General features: G+C 42.2%; 1 protein-coding gene across 4 annotated transcripts in view; it reads left to right on the top strand.

Moving 5' to 3' along the window:
* The first annotated feature begins 2,754 nt into the window (after positions 1-2,754).
* The window catches only part of ptprub (protein tyrosine phosphatase receptor type Ub), a 135,111-nt gene continuing 110,731 nt past the window's right edge, over positions 2,755-27,134 (top strand). For all 4 annotated transcript variants that reach the window (XM_030781236.1, XM_030781235.1, XM_030781233.1 and 1 more), the window contains exon 1: positions 2,755-2,824. In XM_030781236.1, the coding sequence (XP_030637096.1) occupies positions 2,755-2,824 (70 nt within the window). The remainder of the gene's footprint in view (positions 2,825-27,134) is intronic.

The following is a 27,134-nucleotide window of genomic DNA, read 5'->3' as shown; positions in this document are numbered from 1 at the left end:
AACGCAGTAGTCTGTCAAGATATCACTTTCCTCTTGGCAGTGTCTCCAATCTCCAATCATCAGACTGAAATATAACAGAGGGACTCAGCCTTTTGTTTCCGTATACCCCCTTATGAACTGAGGAGAGACAGTCTGTTAATGCAATATGGAAAACTGATGGAGGAATTGGCCAAGAATAAGAATGTTCCTCAGACTGCTGGCGAGCTTAGCGGGTGATTTAGCGATTTTCTGGTCATTTCGGTTTCCCTGCCTCATCAATAAAAAAAGAGTTCGACCTACGAATTGTCCACGCTGTATTCAAATATCCATTTTAATAACTGGTGTGGTATATGTTAGCCTGTACCAATAAATAAATTAAATCTGATCAGTGGAATATTAGTTAACAAGAGGCTGACAAGACGTTTGGTCCTTCAGTTTAAAAGCAATTAACAAATCGTACCATCTTCACTAATGCACCATTTATCTTTCTTATCTTTTGAGGCACCGTGCAAATACTCTTCCATATTAGGTGTGAGATGCTAAACGTTATCATCTCATCTTTTACATCAAATTGAATCATAGTGGATAGAGTGCAATACATCACTCATGTCGTCTGTGGCTAAGTACATTTGTGGCTCTAATGGCAATTCCCATTACAGACCACAAATGTCTTTTTGTAGGAGAGCGCATCTGTCTCAACCCCGTTAATCCAATTCAGAGACTCTAGAGAACAACACATGAGAAATCAAAACAAATGATCAACCACAGCAAGAAATCTTTGAAGAACAATATGATCTGATTGAACTTGGACCTTTGAGTTATAGTGGTCAGTGTGAAGCCATTTACAGCTGTAACTAGCCACACAACCCGAAACACTGTGTTTTGATAGCGCTACAGCGTCAGTATGTTGTAAATACATTGTAGGCTACTATTCTAACCAGTGCAGAATCAGTGAATGAGTCGACTGGAGCAACTATGGATAACTGTTTGAATTAAATACTGTGGCTGGGTGTTATCATTGAAGGATATATCAGAAAAGCGTTGTGAGTGAACTGCTGGTCTCAGCTCTGCCAGGGACTGAGGTTCCCATTACCGGGAAGACTGAGATGACAACAACAACAATGATAGCAAAAGCACTTCTTCATTAAAACCTAGAACACAACATAATCCTTCATCCTCTGTATTTGTAGTCGCATTCCTCCTAAACGAGAGAGAACAAGGCTGAGGTACATTTGTTCATGCGAATGTGGTGTTGAGTGGTGTTAGGCACCACGATTAACCTGCAGCTCCTGTTACAATCCTGGACAATGAAAATAGGTCAAACCAGGGATTGAATGACAGACACATAAGGTCAAAGCGTGAGCCGCTGGGTAAAATTAAATTGATATGAGAGTGAATGGATTTTGTGTGTGGCTATCTCTGTCTCCCATCCCTCCTGGCTGTGGGACATGACTGTCCGATTGATGGCTGAGCTCCAGCCGTTGCTCCTCTGCTTCTATTCATGGATCAATAGGTAGCCTCTGTTTTGTTGTGCACTAAACAGATTAGCCCAAATCCACCCAACCTGTGAGGCTGCTTAGAAAACATAATGGCATTGTTCTCTGCGCCTCAGAGCTGGCTGTGTATGGCTCATTGTTTTAGTGACTGAGAACTTACATTATAGAGGTCTGTTAAAGTGAGAAGATTCTTCCCACAGAATTTTCTCTTTCTTTCTTTCTTTCTTTCTCCCAGCCCCCCTTCCCTTTTATCCCTCATAAGTCCAACAAGTTCCCTCATGTCTCCTTTAAAAATCCGGAAGACTCTGTGCCAAGCACAACACATTCGATGTGTACTTGTTCCAAAAATAACATTTACTCCACAATGCTCAACTTTGCATTCTCACCTGGAATGTTTTCTCTGCTTTCAAGAAGTGCTGAAACTATGTCCTTGCCATTATCTTTTATCATGTGTGTTTCAAAGGCTACTGCTTGAGTGCATTTGTTTAATAATAGAATGTGTATGCCCTTGCCAGCTGAGAGTGTACGAGAATACTGTATGTGCCTTGTCATAAAACCACCTTTCCCAGAGTTCTTGGGAACGACACTGTTGATCTTAGGGCAATAGGCAAAATCATTGCAGTTTCAACTGAAGTGGAAACAAACAAATAAACAAACAAAAAAATAAGATAAAACAAGGGGTCAAAGGGGAATCACAGACCAACAAGCAATGAAATGCATACAAGGTCCTTAATATCTACCCTATATAAGGAAAACCCGATGTAAATTGATACAGATTTTCTCTCTTTTTTTCTTTTTTTTGCGCGCGAGAGACAGAGAGAGAAGGAGAGAGCGAGCGTACTTGGTCATTATTTGGTCCTGTGGGACCATTGAAATAGCCGTCATATAGTTTATCAGATCAGTGGTTAAATAGTTTATAGTTTATAGATTTGAATAACTGGTCTTGAGATTTTTAAATGCCTACGTGCCTTATTACATTTATTGAGTATGGATTAGCCTACTTCAAGATTATGCCACATGGAGGCGTCCACTGCACACTTGAAACCACACATGTCAAGAGCCAGAAAGTAAGGCAGAAAAAAATATCCTTTTTCAACTGTTTATCCTGACGTCAGTTAGTAGGGCTCGCGCTGCCCCTGTATCACTCCATGAGAAATTCAACTGCGCTTCGGCTGGGATTCGAGAGTCTATGGGCTGGAGACCACAACTTACGAACGAGTGTTACTGGAGTCTCTGAGATGTTTTCAGTATATAACCCTAACTGGACTAAACCTTAAAAATGAATGCCTGTGCTTTTCTTTTGATTCTGGCCGTCCAGATTCACGCAGACGGCATCGAAGGACCAACAGGTAAAACCCTCGTCTCTCTCAACGTAAATGAGCAATCGCAAAGCAACTCGTGTTTCTTATACTAAAGAATTTCTTCTCAGTCAAAACAAGACATCAGCTTTGAAATGAGTTGTCATATCTTACTGCTGCAAACTTTTGCTGCGTTTATGTGGTCGCAGATGAGTGAGAAAACCCAGTTGTGTGACATTATGAAGCTGGAGAGTACTTTTCAACATCAGAGTGTGGTGGTTGTTTTTGTCAGTTGCACTCTTGTGTTGCGTAGAACGAGTCGTGGGGTTTAAACCTCCTTTCATGCTTTCCCGATATGCTGGCCGCCTCGCCCATAGCATGTGAAGATTTTCGTATGTTTTTTCCACAAAGACAAACGTTGTTCTGAGATTGTTTTATTTTGTCATTGAACAGAATCGTTTCGGGAGAACGCGCTTTCTGACCACTTCCCCTTTTCTTGATTGTCAGTCTTACCTGGGTAGCGCCGGTAGAAAATAGTTCTAGCCTATTTATAAGTTGATACATTACTATGTTCTGTTGGATGAGACATTCAATGTAAGACAATGCACGAAACAGTTTGTTTAACTGTGTTTTAATGTCTGTGCTGTATTATCACCGATCTAAATCGGCAGTTGCCTTTGGGCTGCGTCACAAAGGCAAGTCTGAACGAAATAATTTATTTTAGAAAATGTGTATGGCTCTGCCGTTATCATGTTTAACAATTCGCCTCTGAGCTATGTCCCATTTGCCGACAATGGTTTATCTAGCTGGAGCTACTGAATTTATAGGATGATTTTCAACCTCTCCGCACGTTTTCGTTGAATGAATATCATCAACTGCATTAATGCACTATTTCCTTGTTACAAGGGGAAAAGGTTAACGCTCTCGGCTGAATGTTTTATCCGTTAAGTCGTTCAAAACGCTTAGGGCAAAAGCCACACAGGTATAATTCGACAGAATGAACTGTATTGTCGCGGATCTCCGTTGAGTCGGCAAACACCAGGAGTTTTGCATCCTCTTACCTCTTGATAAGAGTATAATTTCTCTGGAACTGTTGTAGTTAAGCAATGTATAGCCACTATATAACCTACCTACGGAGGTGAAATGATCACAGGCTAGAAGGAAATAGTGATTACTTAGTTGCCTTTTCGCCTGTGTTCAAACTTGCGCAATTCAAAATAACAGCATAACACCGGGATTACAATAACTATCACGGATTTGGAGTGATGATGTTGTAAAGCAGCTTTAATATGCATGCTTAACGAGCGTCTAGACTTTTGAATGTTGTGTATTTGTGGAATATATTCATCATTCCATATGACAGTTCTTCTTCACAAAATTGATTATTTATTGGGTAAACTGACAGCACATTTATGGAAATCCCTCTGAGATATTTCTGTTACGAGGCCTTACTTAGATTTAAGTGAAGATGAAGAAATAAGAATGAACTGAGAAATAAGAAGGAACCATTCGGAAAAAGGAATTCTGCATACCAAACTCCTTAATGAATAGCCAACAAACAGCAGACAGTTCGGTGTTTGTCAAAGGTTTTAATATGCAAATTTAGAAGCTCATAGATGAAGAGTAGACAGGTCGTTTACCTCCAGCTCTCACGCTCTCCACAACAGAATAAGTTCATGTACCATGTACCCTACAATTAAAACACAACCCGTACATGCCAATACACACGCACACGCACACAACCGCGCGCGCGCGCGAGCACACACACACACACACACACACATACACACACACAGAGATATATCATTAATTTATTCTCAGGAAATGATTATTTTAAAGCAGGTCTGTAGGGTGCAGTGTGATATCACTCCGTTTATTCTGGCAACTTGACGGTTATCAATTTGTTAAGAATTGTCGGTCAGCTGAGTGACATCCATTTAGAATTCGGTTTAGTAACGAGTTCTCCAGACATGAAGCTGGGTGTGGCTTTTCAGACGTTGTGGTATTGTTTTATCTCATTAAACTCTTTTTTTGACAGATCCTGACTTTGTCTGACTGACTTTTTCTTCTTTCCTCTTTATTATTATTATTATTATTATTATTATTATTATTATTATTATTATTATCATCATCATCAATCCCCTCCCATTTCCGCCAAGCTTTTGTTTGGTCTGCTTTACAGAGGCCAGCCAGTAACTCCCAGTGACCAAAAATGAATTGAATGGATTCATTCTAATCCCATCCGTGCTTTATTTTCCATGAATAGTTTATCCCATCAGCACAGCCCGTGATAATATTCATCCTTTTGAGTGAAGTCTTACTAAACAGTCAATGTTTAATCATTGTAATGAGCCATGCAGTATTAATATTTTTGTACCAAATAATACAAATAATAGATGATAATACAGATTAAGACCCCCCCGCCCCACCCCACCCCCCCTTTTTATTTTGCTTGCTTTTGACAAAGTGACTTCCGTGTCTGGAGAGCAGCCCAATCCTCAGTTATGCAAATAAAGTATTGCTGTGATGGAGCAAGTGCCAGCTGAGTTCTCAATCACAGGGTGTTGTCTGTCATGCAGAATTATGTTTGATTTATTTTCTCTTCTCAAGGGCATTTTCATACATTATTGGTTATCCTTAACATGCTCATTGGCAGTGTTATAGGCTTGAATATGCAGTGGTGCGGAAATCGTATGGCCAAATGTCTTTCATAATGAGGAGAACGAAGCATATCATTAAGATGAATGGTTAAATTATGAAAATAATTAAATCTCGTGAAGATAATTAAAACAGCTCGAATGGAACATCAAGGCAGCGCACGAGCTGTCTGGTTGCGTCGTCTGAGAGTTAAAATGCATGTTACTTTTTATATCTATTTTTGCGACTGGGCTGTCATTCTTTAAAAACAACTTCTTACATCTGTAGTGGTTTTGACACAATTAACAATTTGTGATTCTACCCACTGGTTTTTATTACAGTTGAAGAGCACCATGTTATTCTCATATTCTGACAATACTGCATGACTGTATCCTGATATTATATTCAAGCATCTTATGTTAGGCCTTACTTCCAAAGGGCTTACTTTCTCACTGTCTCAGTGTCTGTTTTGTCATATTCTTCTCATTGTAAGTAATGTCATTCATATTTCTTGAGACACATAATGAACATTCTCACTTATTCATACTGGCTGCTGAGATCTGCAGTTTAGTCCTCGCCTAAGGTAATATTAAAGAAATTCCATCAGTTAATGATTTGCAGCTGGAACAATCAGTAACATAAAAAGCCACGTCTTATGTTGGTTTCCATTAGAAATGAATCACCTCCAACATAGTTTATCCTGCTTCTAATGGGAATACAATGGAAGCCCCATCATCGTAATCTGTCCTTTGTTATGTAGTCTCACGTTATCTAACAGCGGCATGATCACCATCAACTGACGCGTCAGATCGTGTATTCTACAGGGGAGCGCTGTACCTTCCTAACTCAGATATTTCCAACCACAACGTGTCTGTCTTTTGGAAGAGCATTGGGCCTTGCGGGAAGTCGTTGGATTCGTTTCTTGTGATGTGGGTGAATTTCAGTAGAGCAGAAAGGGTTTTTCCACTGTTAACGTAATGCCGACCGTGACATGTCTTAACGTTTTCAGACAAACTGACTCCAAAGTGTGGAGGAAATTATTACGAGAATTCCTCGATCTGCTAGACTAAACCCAAATCATCATATACTAAACAGATATTTCCTCTAAGGCAACAAATTGTAGACAGATCTCTTTGACCTGTATTAATTACGTGGTAACAGTGCCTTAGGATGGTCTTTGCGATGGAATTTCTTTCTAGTTGCTATAATTTCAGTGATATTACGTGGCCAGAAAGTTTTTAAAAGTGTTAGTATGTTATTGGAACATTTAACATTATGTTTAATTTATTTCAGCGAACCACAGCCTTTTTTAAATTATCTCTTTTTTTTTTTTGGATTTCAGAAGATCCATTTTGCTTTAATCAGTCTACAGTGGTCAACTTTGCCAGACTGATGATGAGATGGTGTCTGGGTGAATTTCAGGGTAACAGCTGAAACTGGCTCCTTCAAAGCAGTAGAGATAGAGAGTCTCTTGTTGGACATGTTTTCTTTGGACTTCCCTGCTGTCTGATTTGGATACAGGGGAAGGGGAAACTGCTAGAGGGATCTGTTCTTCAAAGAACATAGCAGGACTGAGTCATGTCTGGCGGGAAATGAGTGAAAAACAAGAGTGAACTGGCTCTCCTTTATTGTCTCTGGAAGGATAGGGTTATTCCACCTCAATTTATTGATGGTTTAAAAACAAATCCATTTTGGGGGACCTTGATGGAAGTTTAGCGAGGGAAAGTGAAAGAAAAACATCGGTCTGATAGTGGGATAGTGAAATGAATCGTCACAAAGAGAAGCACCGTACGAAAGTTTCAAACCTTTTGTCTTTTACCAAAAGTCCCTCTGCAGCCCGTAAAAGCGCCGGTTGACAAGGGAGGGTGCATTCTGGACTGCTTGACTCATTTCTTATGTTTGATAGCCTGTATGTTAATGCTGAACAGGACAGAGGAGTGCAGAGTGTAACAGCAACAACTGGTCCCACAGCTGTGTTAAATCAAACCTCTTTTTTTTTTTTTCATGAATCCATTCCAGATTCTGTGTGCAGTGTATTCTGGGAAACCTCCAGTCCGTTCTCTAATGAAGTTCATCCCTACCATTATCTGTTTTTGCTCTGTTCGACATCAGTGGCAGCTAGAGGATTGATGAGATGCAAGCAGCCAGTTAGATACTAACAGTGATATCCTGTCATTGACTGATAATTATGGCGACCAATATATCAAAACGAGAATGTTAGTCTCCTCACGGTCCCCTTTGGCACAGGTGGTCTTTGGATTCTAAGGGCTCCAATATACTTTTGAAGTGCCACTCACTTTCAGTCGTAGGCCAGATAGAATGTGTGGGTTAACAGGAGCAAGCAGTGGTCTGTGCTCCATCTCTACGACTGGGGATCATATTGTCTCTCCCTTTTGTGTGGTTTAGTCTGCCACTCTCTTCTTTGTGTCCTGCCACAGTCCTTATAGAGCCCGATGGTTGATTCATCAGATTCTCTACAGCTCTAAAAAGAGCCTCTCTGAAAAAAAAAAAAAAAAAAAAGGCAAGGCAAGGCAAGGAAGCTCAGGAGTACACGGGGACATGCTTTGTGGTGTCAAGGTCTCCTAAACTCCTAAATCCATTATGAAGGGCTCGAGAACAAAGACTATTCAGTAGAAACAACACGCAATGATTCAGGACTCACATTTCCACAAAAGGCTTAAATGAGCATGAAATATAGGTTTTAAACACTCCGAGATTTCTCCGAAGTTTCTTTTGTTCTGCCCGCTCCGGAAGAATGTCAAGAATGCCAAAGTGACACATTCCATTCCTTCCCTTTTTTTCTTCTTCTTTTTTCCTCTTTTTTTTTTTTGAGCAGTGTTCAGCCCACTCTTTTTGACTCTTGATCTTTGAATTGAAAGCAACAAAAAGGTAAAACTGAAGTAGAAAAGGAGCTGCATTTACATCCTTTATTTCTACTCAACAGTTCAGAATTTTGCCTGGAGGAATGATTCACTCATAGTGCATTCATCACCCATTGTCCCTGAATATTTCTCAAATATAGAGCAAATATGTTTTCACAGAGGTAATTGTGATGTATACTGAGCATCTTTCGGTTACTGTAAATAGCCACGCTGTGTGCATTTCATATTTTGCTTGAGATAAACTAGCCTTAGGGTCAGTGAAGTAATGCATTTTTACATTTGAAAGCATATGTTGACATATTGTAGCCTTTTCAGAATATGCAAAGAAGCACACTGGACATTTATCTTTTATAAAAATCATTTTGCAGTGGATGTGATTTTTCCGTGGTGAATTTCAGTGATGCCTTGTAGAGCTTATGGAAATGGAGGTCTTGATATTTCTTTTAAGTTTTTGAACTCTTGACTTTGATTATCATCATGCTAAATGGCCTTGCTTTAGAGCAGTGTGGGTTTAGAACATAATGAACATGAGTTACGCAATTCTTGACCTGATTTGTGACAATAAACTGAGAAGGACACCAAATATCCTCAGAGAAAAATAGATCCAGTGTCATGTTTTAGTTCAGCACAATGTGCCATTCAGCATAAGCATATGCTTCTCTCTCTCTCTCTCTCTCTCTCTGTCTCTCTTTCTCTTTCAGTGCTACACATTATGCTGATGAGCATCTCCATAAAGTTCAGTTTATAGCCGCATGAATTCATCCTACTGTCTTTCCCTTGACCTTTCAGGCCATGTTTTGTGGTAATGCAGAATGGAAATCTGGCTTTATGGCTTCCTTATAACACATGCATAATTGTATATATGCGTGTGTGTGTGTGTGTGTGTGTGTGTGTGTGTGTGTGTGTGTGTTTTGTGTGTGTGTGTGTGTGTGTGTGTGTATGTGTGTGTGTGTGTGTGTGTGTGTGTGTGTTATTTTGAGGGCGCTCAGACGTCACATAAGTACTCTCCTGGTAGTAGATGTGTCACACCTGTCATCGCCTGCCATGATACTTCTCAAGCGAATGGAACAGGGATGCCCAAGGGGCTACAGGCTGTCTCCGCTGAGTGCCGGACTCCTCACGGTCCCCGTAACAGGCTGACAGACCAGCTGAATTTACAACGTCATGACCCTGATCCCCCCCCCCCCCACCCCCCCACAGTCACAGAGTGAAAATCAGTCTCTCTGTGCCCCAGTCCAGGTGAGATTAATGTCGTATTGATCTCTGCACCCTGGCAAGTCCATTTCACTAAGATTTCATCAAACCTTTGTCCAGGGTAAGAGCCATCTGTTTGATATAGGAGAATGAGGTATAGAGTGCCTGTGGAGATAGTCATATATTTGATGTGCTGTGTGTGAGCCATACCTTGCACTGCTGTTTTGCGCTATGAGGATATGAGAATGTTTTTCTCAATGCCTGATATGATTGTTAAAGAATCCTTTTATTTTAGATATAGCATTTACAGTCACAATGATGTTCCCACGTTGTTTGAGAAATACAACTGCACAACGGTCAAGTTTGTTCTTATTTGTAAATGTAAGAAAAAGGAATGTATTTTGGAATGTGCGGTTTTTAACAAGAGTGTCAGTGAACAGAGAATATCAAATGTCACCTACGAATAGGATGACGTCGCTTCAGTTGATATTTTGACATTAAGCGGTGCCATGGAGATATATGTTAAGCAAGCTTGAATACCCTCCCTTACACTGTCGTATGCTGCTTGTTATGCTTGCCAAATATTTTAAAGAAGTACATCCATCTGCCATGTTTTTAGTCACTGTTGGTTGAAAATGCATAAATAATTGTAATCCTTGTACAGCAGTGTTTATAGAGCCTTGGTTTTTACTGTTGGGTGGTCTAGAACAATGACACTGATTAGGAAGTGAGCAGTGTTTATTTCAGGAATCCACCGTACCTACCTCTTTCCATGTCTCCAGTTTTGCCAGAAACCGCAATGTGCCAAACCTCACAGCTTGGGTGCCTCTGGCATATGTAACGTCTCAAATTGCCCACCCCAGCTGCCCCCCCCCCCCCCAAACAGCCGAAACAAACAGAAAGTGGGTCTGCAAGACAGATGCTCCGCGTCCTACTCCTCACCTCTTCCCTTGGAGAAATGACTCTCTTGTGTGTGTTTATTTTTAGTCCATTGGCCGATTTTTTTTTTACAAGTTCCACCGCAAGTCTTGGCCCCCGAATAATGTGACATGTGTTGTATATTCGATTGTTTGGAGCTGAATCGTTGGGGACTCAGCTGTTTTTACCTCTGTGTCAAGATGGATTTTAGCCTTCACACCAAAACAGTGTATCAAACAGAAACAAGGTTAACACAATACGGAGCTGGTACTGTGAAATATGAAACCATCACTGGACGCCTGAATGGCGTCTTCAGTCCGTGCCTCTTCATGTTTGTAATTGGGGCTTGAGTCCCTTTCATCTTTCAGCCTTTTAGCATGCGAAGCATGGGGGGGGGGGGGGGGGGGGGGGGGGGGGGTTGGTGAGCAAGGCAGTTTAACCAGTTCTCAGAAGCATGTTTAAGCAAATATTCATGCAGAGGACCCGGCGACATTGTAGCCTGCATTATCACATTACTCTCATTAAGCCATTATGAGCAAATGAAAGAGCTGGAGGTGTGTGTGGGCTGCACTCAGCCTTGTACATTGTTAAATGAATTACAGCTGCTTGTCTCAGCAGGCTATTTCAGGCTTTGCTTATTACACCTTAACACTCAATGTCTTTACAGGTCTGGTCAAAACCACACACATATGCAACTCTAGTCAGGCTATCTCTCCTTGTCTGACCCTCTCACCTTTGTTTTTTCACCCAGTTTGACACCTGTCTTGTCAAGATGCTGTGATCGTGATTTGAATAGGAGAGTCCCTTTCTCTCTCTTTCTCTCTCTCTCTCTCTGGTTCTCCCCTCGCCTCTCTCCAGAGAGTAGCAGGTGACCGTGTACCAGTGACAGATGCTCCTGGCAGGTTGTGGCGTGGCTACGTTGGGGTGTCAGCAGGGACTTCATCACTGTCAGGCCCATAGACCTCTCCCTCAGACCTGTCGTCTCTACCTGAACCGTTCACTCTGTTACCTGTCCACATGAATATGTGGAGGTGTGCCAGATAAGACAGCCCTCATGCACTGATGGACCACATGGGGCTCCGTCTGAGCTGCCATCTCCCGTAGGCTACAACTTTACTTTCTAATCTTCTGTCCCAACTCACTCACATACACAAGCCAATGATGTGTTCAGTAAATGATGCTTTTTGACAGATAGGATGACAGAATGACAGAATGATAGATAGATAGATAGATAGATAGATATACAGATAGATAGATAGATAGATAGATAGATAGATAGATAGATAGATAGATAGATAGATATTCCAGTTTGTTGGAGTGTATAATAGTAATCCATAAAAATGACCATGGGAAGGAACTGAATGAAGCAGTCAGCTGACACAGATGACCGTAGATGCTCAGATTAAAGGGACGACAAGACGGAGACGGCAGAGGGCTATTGATTTCAGCACCGCCAGCTGTCAAAAACAGCTTATCACTTCCTCCTCAACTCCACTCCACTTGCTCCCGTGGGCCCCTGTATCCATCCGCAGATCATGATCAAATCACTCCGTCTTTCTCTCTCTCTCTCTCTCTCTCTCTCTCTCTGTCTTTATTTTCTCCCTCTCTCTCTCTCTATCTCTCTCTCTCTCCCTCTCTCCGTGTCTCTGGTATAATACTCTGCCCTTCATGCTCAGTTGCTCTGCTGAAGTCAGCGTACAGTCTTTTGGCTGGCATTCATAATGCATATGCATGGGCTGAGATAAGCTCCCGTAAGTTTGTGTTCCGTCTCATAAGAGAAAAAGTGCACGCACGCACACGTGTATCTGCGTGTGCGTGTGTATGTGTGCGTGTGCATGTGTGTGTGTGTTTGTGTGTGTGCGTGTGTGCATGTGTGTGTGTGTACGTGTGTTTGTGAGCGTGGGCATGTATGTGTGTGTGTGTGTGTGTGTGTGTGTGTGTGTGTGTGTGCGCCTGCCTCAGGGGGATTGTAGCGTTCACTCTGGAGAGTGTGGGAGCCTTTTCTTTGGGAAGCACTCAAGCTTGATGCTAATCAGAATGAGACTGTCTGACTGTGAGAATCCTGTTCTTTCTTCTTTCTTTATCTAGCCATCAACACTAATGCATTGTGCCTTAGATAGCCATGAACATGCTTTAGTATTCTTTTACATTGGAGAGTGTAATTCCTGCTTTGGAGCAGTAGCAGATCAATGGCTCGTGGGGCTTTGGTGTCTAAAGCAGACTTTTTGAAGGCAAGCTTTTCCTCTGTCTTTATTTCAGCCTGCAGTAGTACTCGTATGCGCAGCAGGGGCCAGGCCGATGTCTAAGTCTTAGGGTTGAAAGAGCCAAATTGGTTCTCTTAGAACTTTTGTGACAGACTGTTGGAGTTATAGTTCGAAGCAGGTCTTACCAGGAACATTTTCCTAAAGAGTGTAGTTTTTTTTTTTTGTAAAAGGTTCTATGTTGTGATGATTTGAAATGTTTATGAGCCAGTCCGAAAGCAAGGGTGCGTGATGGGTGGGAGGGCTAATGGGACAAGGGGCCGGGGGGGCACTGGGGGACTGGGGGGAGGGGGGGGGTTGGTTACAGGGAGAACAGGTGCCCACTTGCTCCAACTTCCCACCACCACCTGGAAGGCAGCCAGTTTATTCATTCCTCCACTTGAAGGTGAAACAGCTCAGTGTTGGAGTCTCACATTAGCACAAATCCATATGAATGCGAAGCCTATGCTGCCCACTTTGGGCTTTTCAAAATGAAGATGGATTTTGAAGAACAAAAGGAGGGGTTTTTTGTGTGTGTGTGCCTGTGTGGAACGGCCTTACAATTCATTTGTGGGTGTTTGTTTTTTTGGCCTGAAGGGTTTAGTAGTGTTTTCTTGTCTTAACCAGATTCTAAATACACATGGATCATAATTTCACACACGCACTCTGTTCAAACGCATTGCTGCATAGCTCAGAACGGCACATATTAAAGTTCCTTATGTTTTTATCTGCACCTCATCCAAATGCAATTTCCATCTAAAGTTCTTACTGCAAAGTTATAGAAGCCTGAGGATAAAGACTTAGTATTAACATGGATGTCAGAACTGAGCTTCTAACACGACTGAGAAATATATTTGAGATCCATTCGAATGAAATGAATGCATGTCGTGTTTTCTTAGGTGCTCTCTGGCTTTACGGGGGTTAGACTGTCTGTGAGGCCTTTTGTCTTTCTCTCTGTCCATCAGCTGGTCAGCATGGCTAATTAAGAACCAGCTTAAGCCTGGATTAAACAGAGAAGCGGGGAGATGAGACAGTCAGAGAGAAAAGGCATTAGAGGCAGACAAGGGGCTAATATGGGTATTAGTGCTCTTAGGTAAAGACCTATAGCATCATGTGACAGTGAGAGGAATCAAATAATAATGACTGCAACAGCTACGAATCAGCTTCGATCGTCTAATGCTTTCTGCTTGGTTTTACCCTCTCTTTCTCTTTCTCTCTCTCTCTCTCTGACCCACCCCCTCCCTGCCCCCTTCTCCCCGTAGATTTGAATTTTTTTTCTTACTTTTATGGCTGACCTAGTTTTTTAAGTTGTTTAATTTGTTGTGGTTAATTGCAGCACAGTTACATTTTGCTCCTCTGTACACTTGTGAGATACTTAAACTTGGGTGTGAGGTGTTAGGCTGTCTGACACACACACACTTACAGTATACACACATACACACACACACACACACGCACACACACACACACACACTCAATTTGGAATGTAAGGTAATTAATATACTCATTAGTTTGGTGAATGAGTGGGCTTGAATTAAAACTGTGCAGGCACCAGGGGGTTTCCTAAAGGACATTCTCAGTCTTTCTTGTATTACGAGTGTCTGAACTGAACAACTCTGCAGCCTGTGTCATGTGAGCACTTCTCGACAGTTACTTTAAAGACGTTTTCCTTTCTGTGACAACGAGGTCAGTGTTTCTGCTTGTGACCCGCTGACCCGTCTGTACAACTGTCACACATTGTCTGAGGAGCCATGCCAGGAGAGGTCTGTTCAGGCCTAGTTCTAATTGTTCCGAGACCTGTTTTTTTTTTTTTTTTTTTTAGGATGTGGAACAGCCGTAACGCGATACCTTTAGCCTTGTAATAGCTCTCGCCGGGCTCATATTTTCCTGTAGGGATTTGGCAAAGTTTTTCCTGTCACTAAACTGAAACTGAAACATTTCTCAAAAGGCATAGCTCAGTATAGCACAGCCTGACATTACTTTGTAAAATGAATCAGGTCCAACCAAGTTCACCTCGGGTCAGATCAGGGTATATGTGTTACAGTCTCAGGGGGCCTGGTGTAATTGGCCCTTGTGTGGACATGTGACCTTTTAAATGTCATCGCTAATCCTATTAGAGGGGGTAGTCAATGACTCACTCTTAAGGTAATGTGATTGGTATTAAACTTCAGGAATTTCGCTTTAAAACAAAAAAAAAAAAAATCTCTCTAAGGAACAGATATGAAAAATGCCCCTTTTTATAAATGATTGAATTCCAGGGAATTTCAAAGCACCTACATGTTGCTGAAAGAGGATAGAAATTTGATTGGTTTTGTTGAAGGGAGGCCAACTTATACAGTCATTACAGAGGCAGAATTACGCTCAAAGCCCCTGCCCCAAACAGGAAGCCTTCTTGCTTCATTGGCGGCGGATTTATGCTGGAGTTTTTCTGCCGTTGAGCTGGGGTCCCGGGAAAGGGGGCCCATTCAGTGGTTGAGACCATAGTCCTGGGGATTTATTCCAGTCCAGCAAGCCCATGTGGCGCCAGCGGTTCTACTGAGGGATTTCAAACAGGTCTGAAGCCCAGAACCTGCCAAGAACGTTGAAAAAAGCTGAACACTCCCTAATCTGTTCATAATTAAGTCATAAATATATATATGTGGGGCTGACTGTGGTGAAAAAAAAAAAGCTTTGCAAGTGAAAGAGAAAAAGTTTCATGTCAGTGCCTGTGCCCCAGTGATGCAATTATGTGTGTGTATGTGTGTGTGTGTGTGTGTGTGTGTGTGTGTGTGTGTGTGTGTGTGTGTGTGGTTCACCTCTTCGCTAGATTTCAAATTCTGCTGTGTCCTGTTGCTCACCCCTGCCCTAGGGCAACTCTGAGGAATAAGTGTGTTAGTGTTTGTCTGTGTGTGTGTATGCATGAGTTAGGTGCAAGCCTGCAGCAGACAGGTTCCCAGGGCGGTCATTAGTGCTTTAGATAACAGATAGCATGGAAGATGTTGTGTTTGTTTCCTAATGCCTTAGGGAAGAAAACCTGCAGTGTCTGAAAGGCCAGGACAAAAATATCACTTCTCTCCCTGGAGGAGACAGAGATTGTAACTTCATTAGTGAGCTGGAGCTACACATTAACTTGATTACAATAGTTATTTAGATGCTGACAGTGGATCCTAGGGCATTTTTCATACTCAGTGCCAACCGTGCATGTCTGTTTTCATATATTCTCTACTATGTGTGAAAATGCGTGTCAGAATGTGGACGTGTGGCACGTATGAAAAGTGGAAGTTTGTGTGTGTGTGTGTGCGCGTGTGTGCGTGTGCGTGTGTCTCTGTGTGTGCACGTGTGTGTGTGCGTGTGTGTGTCTGTGTGTGTGTGTGTGTCTCTGTGTGTGCGTGTGCGTGTGTGTGTGTGTCTGTGTGTGTGTGTGTCTCTGTGTGTGTGAGTGTGTGCGTATGTGTGTCTCTGTGTGTGTGTGTGTGTGTGTGTGTGTGTGTGTCTGTGTGTGTGTGCGTGTGTGTGTGTGGAGCAGGCACACCTGGTTTTTTGCTTACCCTCTAATCTGTGCAGTTAGTGTTCTTCAGGTAATAAGCAGGTATCAATCCAGCTTCATTCCCGACACTAATTTGCAAAGTGATGAGGACCAGAGACCCACCTCTCGCACATGCAGACTTTCTCTTTCTCTGTCTGTTTTTGTCCGTCCGTCTGCCTGCCTGCCTGTCTGTCTGTTTCTCTCTCTGGGGAGGAAGAATTATTTGATACTATTTAGAGTTTGAAAAGTTTAAAAAAAAAGACCCTGCTCTTTCTTTCTCTCCTGTCTGTCTGTCTTTCTTTCTTTATCTCTCCATTCTCACACAGTTATCTCCCTACACTCTCGCATTACTTACTCTGATCATTTTCAAAATGCTTGGTTCATTCTTGCTTACAAATTTATACACTGACACGTCTCTTAAATCCGCTACTTTCCACTCCCACCTTTGATAAGACGAAGAAGCTCTTACTGCCAGTTTCACAACACCCACAGCTCTCAACATAGCATATGCTAAGTGCTGTACTGTGATGTTGCTTTGGTATTTAGTGTCACTTTGATAGGAGCTGTCTTAATGACTGCTGACCTTATTCTGTTTAAGGCTGTTCACAGATACACTCTGTCTTTTTTTCGGGGACCAGACAAAAAAAAAAAAAAATTAGAACTATACCCATTTTTTCAAGATTATTCATCTTGCCTTCAGGGTCTCCTCTGCCTTGCAAATGATTGCGCTCTCTGAGGTGCTTGCATCTGTTTATTTTTTTTTATCTTTCTGGCTTTTGCAAACTTGTCCACACTAGCAGAATCGTCTTATGAAGCATGCATGAGCGCAGCCTTTGGCCCTGACGAGAGGTGTGCTCACCCTCTCGCCGGACTGTAAATGAGGTGATATCTCTGACCTACAAAAACAGCCACCCAGCCCCTCCCTGTCTCACCTCCTCCCAGCACAGACAAGGTGAACAGTGAGACAGAGTTGGGACAGGTAGGCTTCTTGACCATGTTCTGGCTGAAGAGAAGAGAAGAGAAGAGAAGAGAAGAGAAGAGAAGAGAAGAGAAGAGAAGAGAAGAGAAGACTAAGAGTGTAACAGCAGAAAACAGGTGGATATCTACTCTATAACAGCAAAGAGCAGGTGAAACCGTTTGAAACTTAGTGACTTCCGCTGACAGATCCTGATGCAGTCCAGACTCTGTTGATATCTCTGCAGGAAATGAGTGGCCCAGTCCGCCACTGTGGTCTCTCCGTCCAGACTTTAATATTAAAACAACGGAATGATGCTAATACAAATGGGGTTGCCAGGCAACATTCATTTCAAGTCACGTTCTTTGTCTGTGGGGGGTTTGGAGCTGACATTTAACATGTGGTTAATCAGTGATGTTAGCCAAGGAGGAGAGAGGTGGTTCCTGTTCTTTTGAATGAGCGGTCGACAGTTTGGAATTAATGATGCTTTACACATAACTCTGAGAGCTGGCCCTGCATGTTCAGTCACTGATATTTTTATGTCTTGGGGGGGGGGGGGGGGTAACGGCGTCACTAAAACAGGAATAGGCAAACTGCCATGGCTTATTTAAAGTTTCATATTGAGGCATTTGTCTTATTTTTTTTATGTATTATGGTAACAGCAGGCTTGCTCTTCAAAGTTGAATGTGCTGCCATTTCAGTTATTTGTGCTTATTCCATCTCTCAAAGCTGTGTGTGCTCTTAATGGTCTTAGAAATTACCGTCCCACTGCGAGGTCAAAACACTGCTCCAAACAGCCGCCTAATGAGCAGGAAAGCTTCTATAATGGAATAAAATGTTCTCTTGAGATGTGATAACTTTTATCAGGGGCTTACAGGTGATTCACATTTCACAACTCTGGAAACTGGGTCACTTTAGAGAAGTGCCTGGCCTGTTTTTTTGTTTTTTTTTTTTCCTGTGTTTTTTTTTTTTTTGGTCTGTTTTTCATTTTTTTTTTGTTGTTTGTAGGGAGCATTATGGCTCCATACCAGACAAGCATAATGGTGTCTAATGTCCAGGGTCCAGTCAGGTGATTGACCTGAAGCTGTGAATGTAAAGATCTGCATTAGGCAACAGTGGCATAGAGTCAAAGTATGCATGCACACCCACCAACACAAACACCAGACACGCATTAGTTCACCCACTTACATACTTCTACACACACACACACACACACACACACACACCCACACACACATTCACCCCGCATACAAATTGACTCACCCACACACATACTACTACACACACCCACTGACACGCATTGACTCACCCACCCAGACAATATTAACCACACACAGACACACACACAAACACACACACACTCACACACACACACACACACACACACACACACACACACACACACACACACACACACACACACACAGTCCTGGTCCCTGTGCTATATTAGGATGAAGTCAGGTCCTTAGACTGTTCCAGTCTGATTTTCGAGCTTCACTGCTGAGACGCATTAATACTAAGTGCTGTAAAAATGTTATTAAAATATGAGAGATGTGACATCCCACAGGAGATGTGCCCAGACTTTCTGAGAGGGAATATGCCTTTTCACCATTACTATATAAACCTTTCATTAAAGCATGCCTGCAGAAAGTACCCTGAAAGATCAGTGTTTCATTAGGAGAGCCCAGTTACTCATTACTGTGTGTTTGTGGCTGCAGTCACTGGGCTGAAACGCACTGCGGCACACTCTGAGGGCACTGACTGCTGGCTGCTCTCTCTCTCCCTCTCTCTCTCTCTCTCTCTTCCTCTGTGTCTTTCTTTCCCTGGCCCTGCTGGAGAGCACACAACTTGTGCAGATTCATATAAACATCAGCCAGCCCTTAAAACTCTGTTAGCCCGGAAGGCAGATGGGAGAGAGAGAGAGATAGAGAAGAGAGAGAGAGAGAGAGAGAGAAGGAGAGAGAGAGAGAGAGAGAGAAGGAGAGAGAGAGAGAGGAGAGGGAGAGAGAGAGAAGGAGAGGGAGAGAGGAGAGAGAGAGAGAAGAGAGAGAGAGAGAGAGAAGGAGAGAGAGAGAGGAGAGAGAGAGAGAGAAGGAGAGAGAGAGAGAGAGAGAGAGAGAGGGGAAAGTGAGAGGGAAAGGCAGAGGACAGATAGAGAGGGGAAGGAAATCAGATTTTGGTGCCCCTGTTGTTTTCTTTTCTGCTCTGATGATTTGTTTTTGCCTTTCTTCTCTACTTTTCTTCCTGTACTTCAGTCATTGCTTTCTGTCGTTTTATTCTTTTCACCTTCCTCTCTCCTCTCCTCTCCTCTCCTCTCAGTCTGCTCCCTTTGTGGCTCATCTCTCATTCTATGTTCAGACCCCTGGGTGTTGTGTCCACACAGAAGCTCTAATAATCTACAGAGACAAATGGAGAGGGTCACGTCAAGACCAAAAGCAAAATCCCACTGCTGTAAATGAGTGAAAATCTGATTATTTATAGCTTTTCTTTGCTTTAGTACAATAGTGTGTGTGTGTGTGTGTGTGTGTGCGTGCGTGCGCATGCCTGTGCACGTAGCCCCTAAATAACAGTAGTGTGACGAACTTTCCAATTTGAAGAGGCACAAGACTGAAAAGGCACTGTGGTAGAGGCCTCAGACTTTCTTAAAAGGATTAACCTCGTTATCAGTTTAATCAAATTAACGAGCACTTGACCTTCACGTGTCACAACTCCTGTTGTCCTCAGACTATTTGTCATCTGTAGAGCGTATGGACGTTCACTTCCCTCAGAGATAGAATCTGGGCTCTGGGTGTTTGTCTCCAGCCTCTCACTGTTGAGAACTGGTTTCGTCAGCACAGTGCAGGTCATCCATCACGATTGGACCAGGATTGGTAACGGTCTTCCAGGACAAACCCCGCATGTGCGGCCGCTGAACTCTGACTCCCAGACCTCTGTATCATGGAGCTGTAACTTCTCTAACTCACAGCTCTGTCCCTGTAACTCACTTCCAATCTAGTCACGTCTGTTCTCATCTAGTCACGTCTGATCTGATCTAGTCATGTCTGGACTTGTCTACATCCCCGTCGCTACACCAGTTGCAAGTTACTGTGTGTTCCGCGTGAGGAGGAACTGGATTAAATATGACCCATGAGAAATATTTGTTGTGTTTTGACATGTTGCATTATAACTGGAACAAAAAGAAAGAACTGATTGTAACTCCTTTCAACTGGTTTTTGTGTGTGCTTTGCACTTTTTTTTTAGCAGTGGCATAACTGAATGGTCACACTGTTGTTCTAAAAGATGTCATTTCTATACATGTTAATCATACTGAGGATATTTCCACTGTCACGTTCCTTAAAATTAGTTTTAATAACTTGCTCCCTCTCTGCGGTGATGCTGTTACTTAGGACACTGTATTTCTGCATGCTGCTGAAGGAATCAGAGACAAGTCAATATCACATTTGTAGCTCAGATCTTCTGTTCCACACCAGGGACTCCTCCGCGCTCACAGCCTCCATCATTGGCTTATTAGAGACGCGTTTGTCTTATATCGACCCGTGAGCCTGCTGCATCACTCCATGTTATTTCTCTCATCCCTCTCTCTCCCTCTCTGTCTGTCTGTCTCTCTCTCTCTTTCTCTTTCCCTTTGATCTGCAAACTACCTTCCTCTCCTTTTCACCCAGGCCATTGGTATCCGGTCAGCTTCGAATCGTAGCAAAGACCCAGAGTAATTGAAGACAGAGACAGAAACAGAAACCTGTCAGATCCAGTGAATTATGTCCTCTTGATGAATGAAAGGTGTATTTTTGTGGAGATTTATGTCTGATTGGATGAGACTGGAATCTTATCTTTAGAACAATGAAATGAGCGTGTTGTTTTTTTTGGGAGCCTGTTAATAACCGCAGCACCTCTAGCCTCACAGTTTCCCCCCGACTGCATGTCACAACATGCTTGTCACCTAGTCAGACCCTCCTCAGCGCGTAATGACATACAGCTTTATGACGGAGCGCTGTCACTACCAGTCCCTCCGCGTTTCTGATCCTGACGCTGATTGACAGGCTGGAAACACCCCGCCACTTGGGCGCTAGCTAGAGACATACTTTAAAAGAGCTGTTCACTGGAGGTGTGGCCTGCATCTTTTATTTATTAATGTTTTCCTCTTTGAAACATTTAGCCTGTGGCTCTTTTTAGCGCTGGAGACTTGCATACAGGAGATGTAAAGGGCTCATAAATCTTGACTGTTTTTCTCACTTGTACAGTTCCTGCTGATTTTTTTTTTCCCTAAACTTATCTTCTGTTGGTCTCTTTGCAGGTGAACAGTCTGGTTTTGTTTTTTTTTCTATAGCCAAGTGGACTCCCTAATTCTTCAGCTTCATGAAACGTCTTCACTGTCCTTTAAGATGTACTTAGCAGCGCGCCATTCCTCCCAGACGTGGTCTAGACTTGGCTTTGGCTCCAATCCCCCCCTTTTTTTTTTTACATTGCGTCTTCTTTCCTTTACCTCAGTTCATGCGCAGATGGAATCTTCCGGCTCTCGTGTTGGCTCCTTTGTGCGTTAAGCTCAGTGGGTGGGAGTGAGAGGGGCACTGGTCATGGGAAGGGGGGGTGGGGGAGGTTGTTTTGTTTACTCCTCAATCAGAGAATTGGACTTAATGTAATTGCCGGGGCCTGTTCCACTCATTACATCCGCGGCAGCGTTTCCCTGCACGGCTGGGCCCAGACACAATGCTAATTACCTCTGATCTGAGAGAGGCAAATGAGGACCACAAACTTACAGAGAGTGGAGAGTCAAATGGGTGCGCATAAATTAAAGTTGCCAAGGATTTCTTTTCTTTTTTTTCCTTTAAATGTATACTTTCTTCCAAAAGGGTTTCTCCCCAAAGAGCGTTTAAACAGCTAAGGCCTAGTGTTAATAGTAGGAGCAGAATCCAGACATGTTATCATTTAAGTTGTTGTTGTTGTTGTTATTGTTGTTGTTGTTGTTGTTGAGGGTGTAGAGAAATACTGAACTAGATAAATTCATAAACAATGGAAATTCCAGTAGCTTTGCTTATCCTTTTATAAATGTCACAGCAGAGAGAGTGTGAGAATCTCAGGTTTGCCGTGTGGTGCATTGATTCCTGTTCTAACATGCTTAGAATGGGCACTTGTCTCTTCCTCTGCTACCATATCCCACCAGACTGTTCAGTTTCTTAACACCGTTGTTCATTTTTGCACAGTCTGCCTGTGAAACAGCGCTTGTAAAAACAAACAGAATCCTCTTCCTTTTTCACAACCGGCAATTTGTTAGTCGCGTGTTTCATTATGTTGGCTACATCCTCACGCACGGCATAACAAAGCGAATTAATAGTCTATAATTTTAATCAGGATGCGCTTTAGCACTGCTAACAAACGCTGTCTGGAAGTGTGACAGCAATTTGTGGTTGTTTTCTTCCTCACAGCAGAAGAGCAGTGAGTTGGAATGCGTTCCCGGTCTTTTATGACTGATGGGTTTTTATGTCACTGATTTATTATAGAATCAATTAGCTTAACATTTGAAGCTCAGTATTTTTTTTTTTTTTAGAACATAGTGACGTTCTGTTGTGAGACAGAACACAAATTCTGTCAATTTGTGGCCCGTTGATCATAGGTTTTCTTCATCAGCAGAGTAAATCTGAATCTGGAAAAGTGTTACATGAAATGTTATCATCTGAACAACACAGTGGTTTTCAATATGAAGGATTCATTTTGACTTTCTATTCAAGACCCTTTGTAGGAACATGCTGTTTTGATTACATTCACCACTTAGCAGATTTGTTCAAATCAGCAATGCTTAAAGAAGAGCTACAGGGCTCTGTGATCAGTTGGACTAATTCCTTGTTTGGTATTTTGACATGACATCATCTTTATTTCCAGAGGCTGCTATAGAACTTGCTTTCTTTCTTTGACTGATATCAAAACTCACAATTTTTTTTTTATTTCACAGGATGTGAGGACAACAGAGGTTTTTCTCTCTCTGTCTGTCACCAGGCTCTGGATTATGCTGTTACTGTTGAGGGTTGACAGGGATGAAGATGATGTGAACAAGTTGAGACAATTTATAGGAAAAAGTCTTCTATTAGCAGCGCTCTATCTCTCTCTAAACTTGTCTCTTTTTTGCTTGAGGCTGGGCATGCTCATGCCTGTCAGAAAAGCACTGGAAGTCAATGTGTCTCCCCGAGGGAGACCATGGGTCTGTCTGGACCCCAGGCCCGCTTCTGTCTGAGAGTAGGCAAAGATCGTGTTTTTCACAAGATGAAGATGGTGGACCTAACCACTATTATTTGTGAACCATATTGGTAACCCATGTAGACAATAACTAGGTGAAATAGTTCTCACATATAGAAGTTTTGAATTTAAGAGAAGATTATCATTTTATTTTGAGCATAATCATTAAATCACACAGACTTTTTTAGGGCAGGTGCAGACGCTGAACAGTTAGGCTGATTTAAGTGAACAGTAACTCCATTGTGTGGACATGAAGCAAAGAGTATCTAACTGTTTAACAGTTTAGACTATATGTTTATTTGCAATGAAGGAATGGATTAAGAATCAAAAGTGAAAGGCTAATTTGTGGCGCTGAACTGTACCAAAATTAGGGTTTCGTTTAATTAATTCCCAATCGATGTTGTTAAACTGAATTTAAGGTTGTGGAATTGATAAAGTGCTGTAGCAGTGTTGTGGCTGAAATGACCACAGAAATGAAACTTTTGAACTTTTTTTTTTATATATATAATGTTGGCTCAAAGGACCCTTTCCTCCATCTTTTCACAACAATCTGAAAATCAAATATGCATCTCAAGAACTTCAGTGCATGGAGTCAGTGTGATTTTAGTAATAGCTAAATCATTATCATTTTTCATACTGTATTATTCTATCATGTAATAATTGTTTTTTTGTAATCATTATCATTTCTCATTGCTTACCAATTGTGAATAGAATAGAATTAATGAAGATGGGAAAAAAGAGATGAAAAACAGAACAGAACATACTGTTACATTTGGCTGTTTAGCCAAAAGAAATAATAGATGTGTTTGAAAGCGTTTATTTGTTTTTTTTTTATACATGATAAAGTGGAGATAAATCATTTATGTCATGTTTGTGATGCTTGAATATGTCTGAATATGCAAATGCAAGGGAGTGAGAAATAGGAAGAACCTGGTAATTTATAATCCAAATATGACAAGTTGAGGAATAAGGATTTATCTGCGTCGCTGTCTATGTCTTTTTTTTCTAATCCTCCATAAGTTCACATACCCCTTTGGGCATTAGGGCTTCCTTAATTAACTGAAAACTGACATTTAGAAATGAGCTGAAGAGAAAGTAAACTACGCTACACAACCACGCCCTGTCTAAGACTTAAACAGACAATTTGTACCTGCCAAAACCATTCATTTAATTCTCTGTATTCTCAACACACTAATATTACTAGATTCGCAGGGAGAAATGAAACGGAGAGATTTGCTTATATAAAGCAGAGATTTGTAAAGATTTGACTTGCGTTATAAATTCAGAACTGGCTGTTTCACTGAGTTCATACTGAGATCTACCACACCACTACTTCATGTTTTCAACCACTTTATTTATTTACTTATTGTATGCCTGTTTCCTGTTGTTTTTTTTTTCTTTCTTTTTTTTTCACATAACCAGAAAGCATAATATTTACCTTGGGCCATAATTACACTTTTTTCCCCCTTTCACATGTTTTGCTTCAAACTCTGTGAAGCCCAGCACCATCTGTTGTTATGTGTAGTCTCTGTAAAAGACGCCAGCGCTCTGGTGACAGGGCCACCTGGGCTGCTGTAAACTGTCCAGGCCTTTCCGGAGCACGGACGCTCCTGCGGAGCCCACTACCCTAACCTCCCCCCGGTTTCCTCCTCTGCCAGGGGGAACCAAAGTCACCTGATTGTGAGAGGTGACCTTCCTGCTCCAGATGAAGTTATGAATCACCCTCCTAATCTGGCCTGACAAGAAGCCCCCGCCACGACGTGAAGAGGTGGACTTCTGCGCTGTGTCATCCGCTAACAGATGGCATAAATCTTACTCTTAAACGCTGCATTAAGTATTAATCATTTTCCGCCGTGTCGCTGTCATGCTCCGCGCGAAAGCCGTGGGCGTGAAAAGTATGATTAATGAAGTAGGAGATTTGAGGAGCCACAAACCGAAAGCCCCCTTTAACCCACCCCAAGTTCACCCCTTCACCTTCTTCCGGCTCCGCTTCCCGCCGCACAAAACAGGAAGCTGACCTCTGCGAGGCGGTGTGATTGATCATTCTGGATAATTAGCTTCAGGTAACGACACGCGCTCTCCTCCCCGTCTGTCCCTAAAGGGCTTCTGAATTTAGCTTCTGTCATGTCACAGTCAGGCACTAGCGTTTCAGCCAAGGAGAAGAAGAAGAAGAAGAAGAAGAAAAAAAAAAAGCAAACTGCATCAGCTTCAGAGAGAATCTCAAGTATTTTCTTGCATGACTGCCTGATTGCTTGGACTATTGGTGCATTTGGAAGTTCTGGCAGAATGGCACGGGGGACAGACTGAAACAGACTGGTACACGCAGTAGGAGATTGCAGTTTAAAAAAAAAAAAAAAGTGTTGCTGTTGAGAAGCAATGAAACATTGTGAATCCCAAATGAGAGTAAACAGTGCATTTAGGAATGTTTCCAATTTGTTTAAAAAAAAAAAAAAAAAAAAGTAAATAAATAAATTAAAAAAGGGTCCTCCAGGTCTGCTGGTGTTCTCCAGATATGTCGGCAGAATCTTCTGTCATGCTTTTGAGCAGCGAGCGCTTTGTCTCTGCTTATTAGCTCAGTGTCAGAGTGCAGGCAGCCTCAAGGGCTTCTTTTTTCTTTAGTCCTCCTTGTATGGGAGAAGGCAGAGGCCCATTTACATAATCGGGTGCTATGTTTAGTTTACATAAGAGTTTTTGCCACTTCTTTGAAATGGCTGGTAGGGGGGGGGGAAGCTTCACGCTTAGACGCTGCCTGCCCTAGCCTCCTGCCATCACAGCCCCTATTCAATACCGTTATCGCGTAGACATCCCTCCGCACTCTGCCACCGGATGAGGACAGCTCTGCTTTTTATTGTGTGGCTTAAGTTCAGCACTATTTCTTGTGATTTTTTTTTTTTTTTTTCCGAGGGAGGGACAGCAGGGGGTTGTTAGGGTGTGTGTGTTTGGGGGGGTGGAGGTGTGTGTGTGTGGGGGGGTGTTTGTTGAAGATTGTGTGTTTTCCTCCATGCTCCTCACTCCACTGCCAGCTCTTCCCCGCCGGACTGTTTATTGCGCTGGTCTGGTCTCTTCCTCTGACATTAATGGGAAATGAAGTAGAATTAGGCCCGTGTTGAGGCCTGTTTGTACCCCTCTGGCCATTCCACTCTATCAGAGCAAGAACTTTAACTCACGCTAAACGTTGCCATGGCGATTATAAAAGAAAGCAAACTGCATTAAAAAAACAACCATATATATATATATATATATATATATATATATATTTTTTTTTTACATTGTAGGTCCTCCCTCACATTCCCTGTTCACCAGGGTCATGGCAAAGAGTCATGGCAGTAAAGTTCAAATATCCTCTCAAGCGTCATTAGTGAAATCAGATAATGCCTTGTCACAATAAAACAACAGCCCCAGTCGCTGATTAGTGAAACAAATAGTTTATGTCTATGGTCTACTACTTTACAAATACTTGTTCTACTCATAAAATGTGAGTACTACTCCCTTTCCCTAACATCTAAGTTACTTTTATCCCTCTGAACTGTAACTAAACTAACTGAATGAGTTACATGCTAATGAAAATTCACGTACGGAGCCAGGACGACCTAACGTTTACTTTATCCTTCTGTTGGACTGAAATTGATGGCTTTGTTAATGACAGCCATATTGTTCCTAGGCCTCTGAATTATGCGGTAGCTTTGATGTAACGCGGCTAAAAATCTCATGCTCTCATGTTACTTATCCATTTCCTAATGGCATTTTGCCATAAGTGTGTCAGTGCAATAACTTTTTATAGTGATCTTGGGGAAAATTAATGAAC

The sequence above is a fragment of the Chanos chanos genome, chromosome 8 (assembly GCF_902362185.1).
Source record: "Chanos chanos chromosome 8, fChaCha1.1, whole genome shotgun sequence".
Taxonomy (NCBI): Eukaryota; Metazoa; Chordata; class Actinopteri; order Gonorynchiformes; family Chanidae; genus Chanos; species Chanos chanos.
Note: the sequence above shows the minus strand (reverse complement) of the source record. Positions and strands in the feature narration are given on the sequence as shown.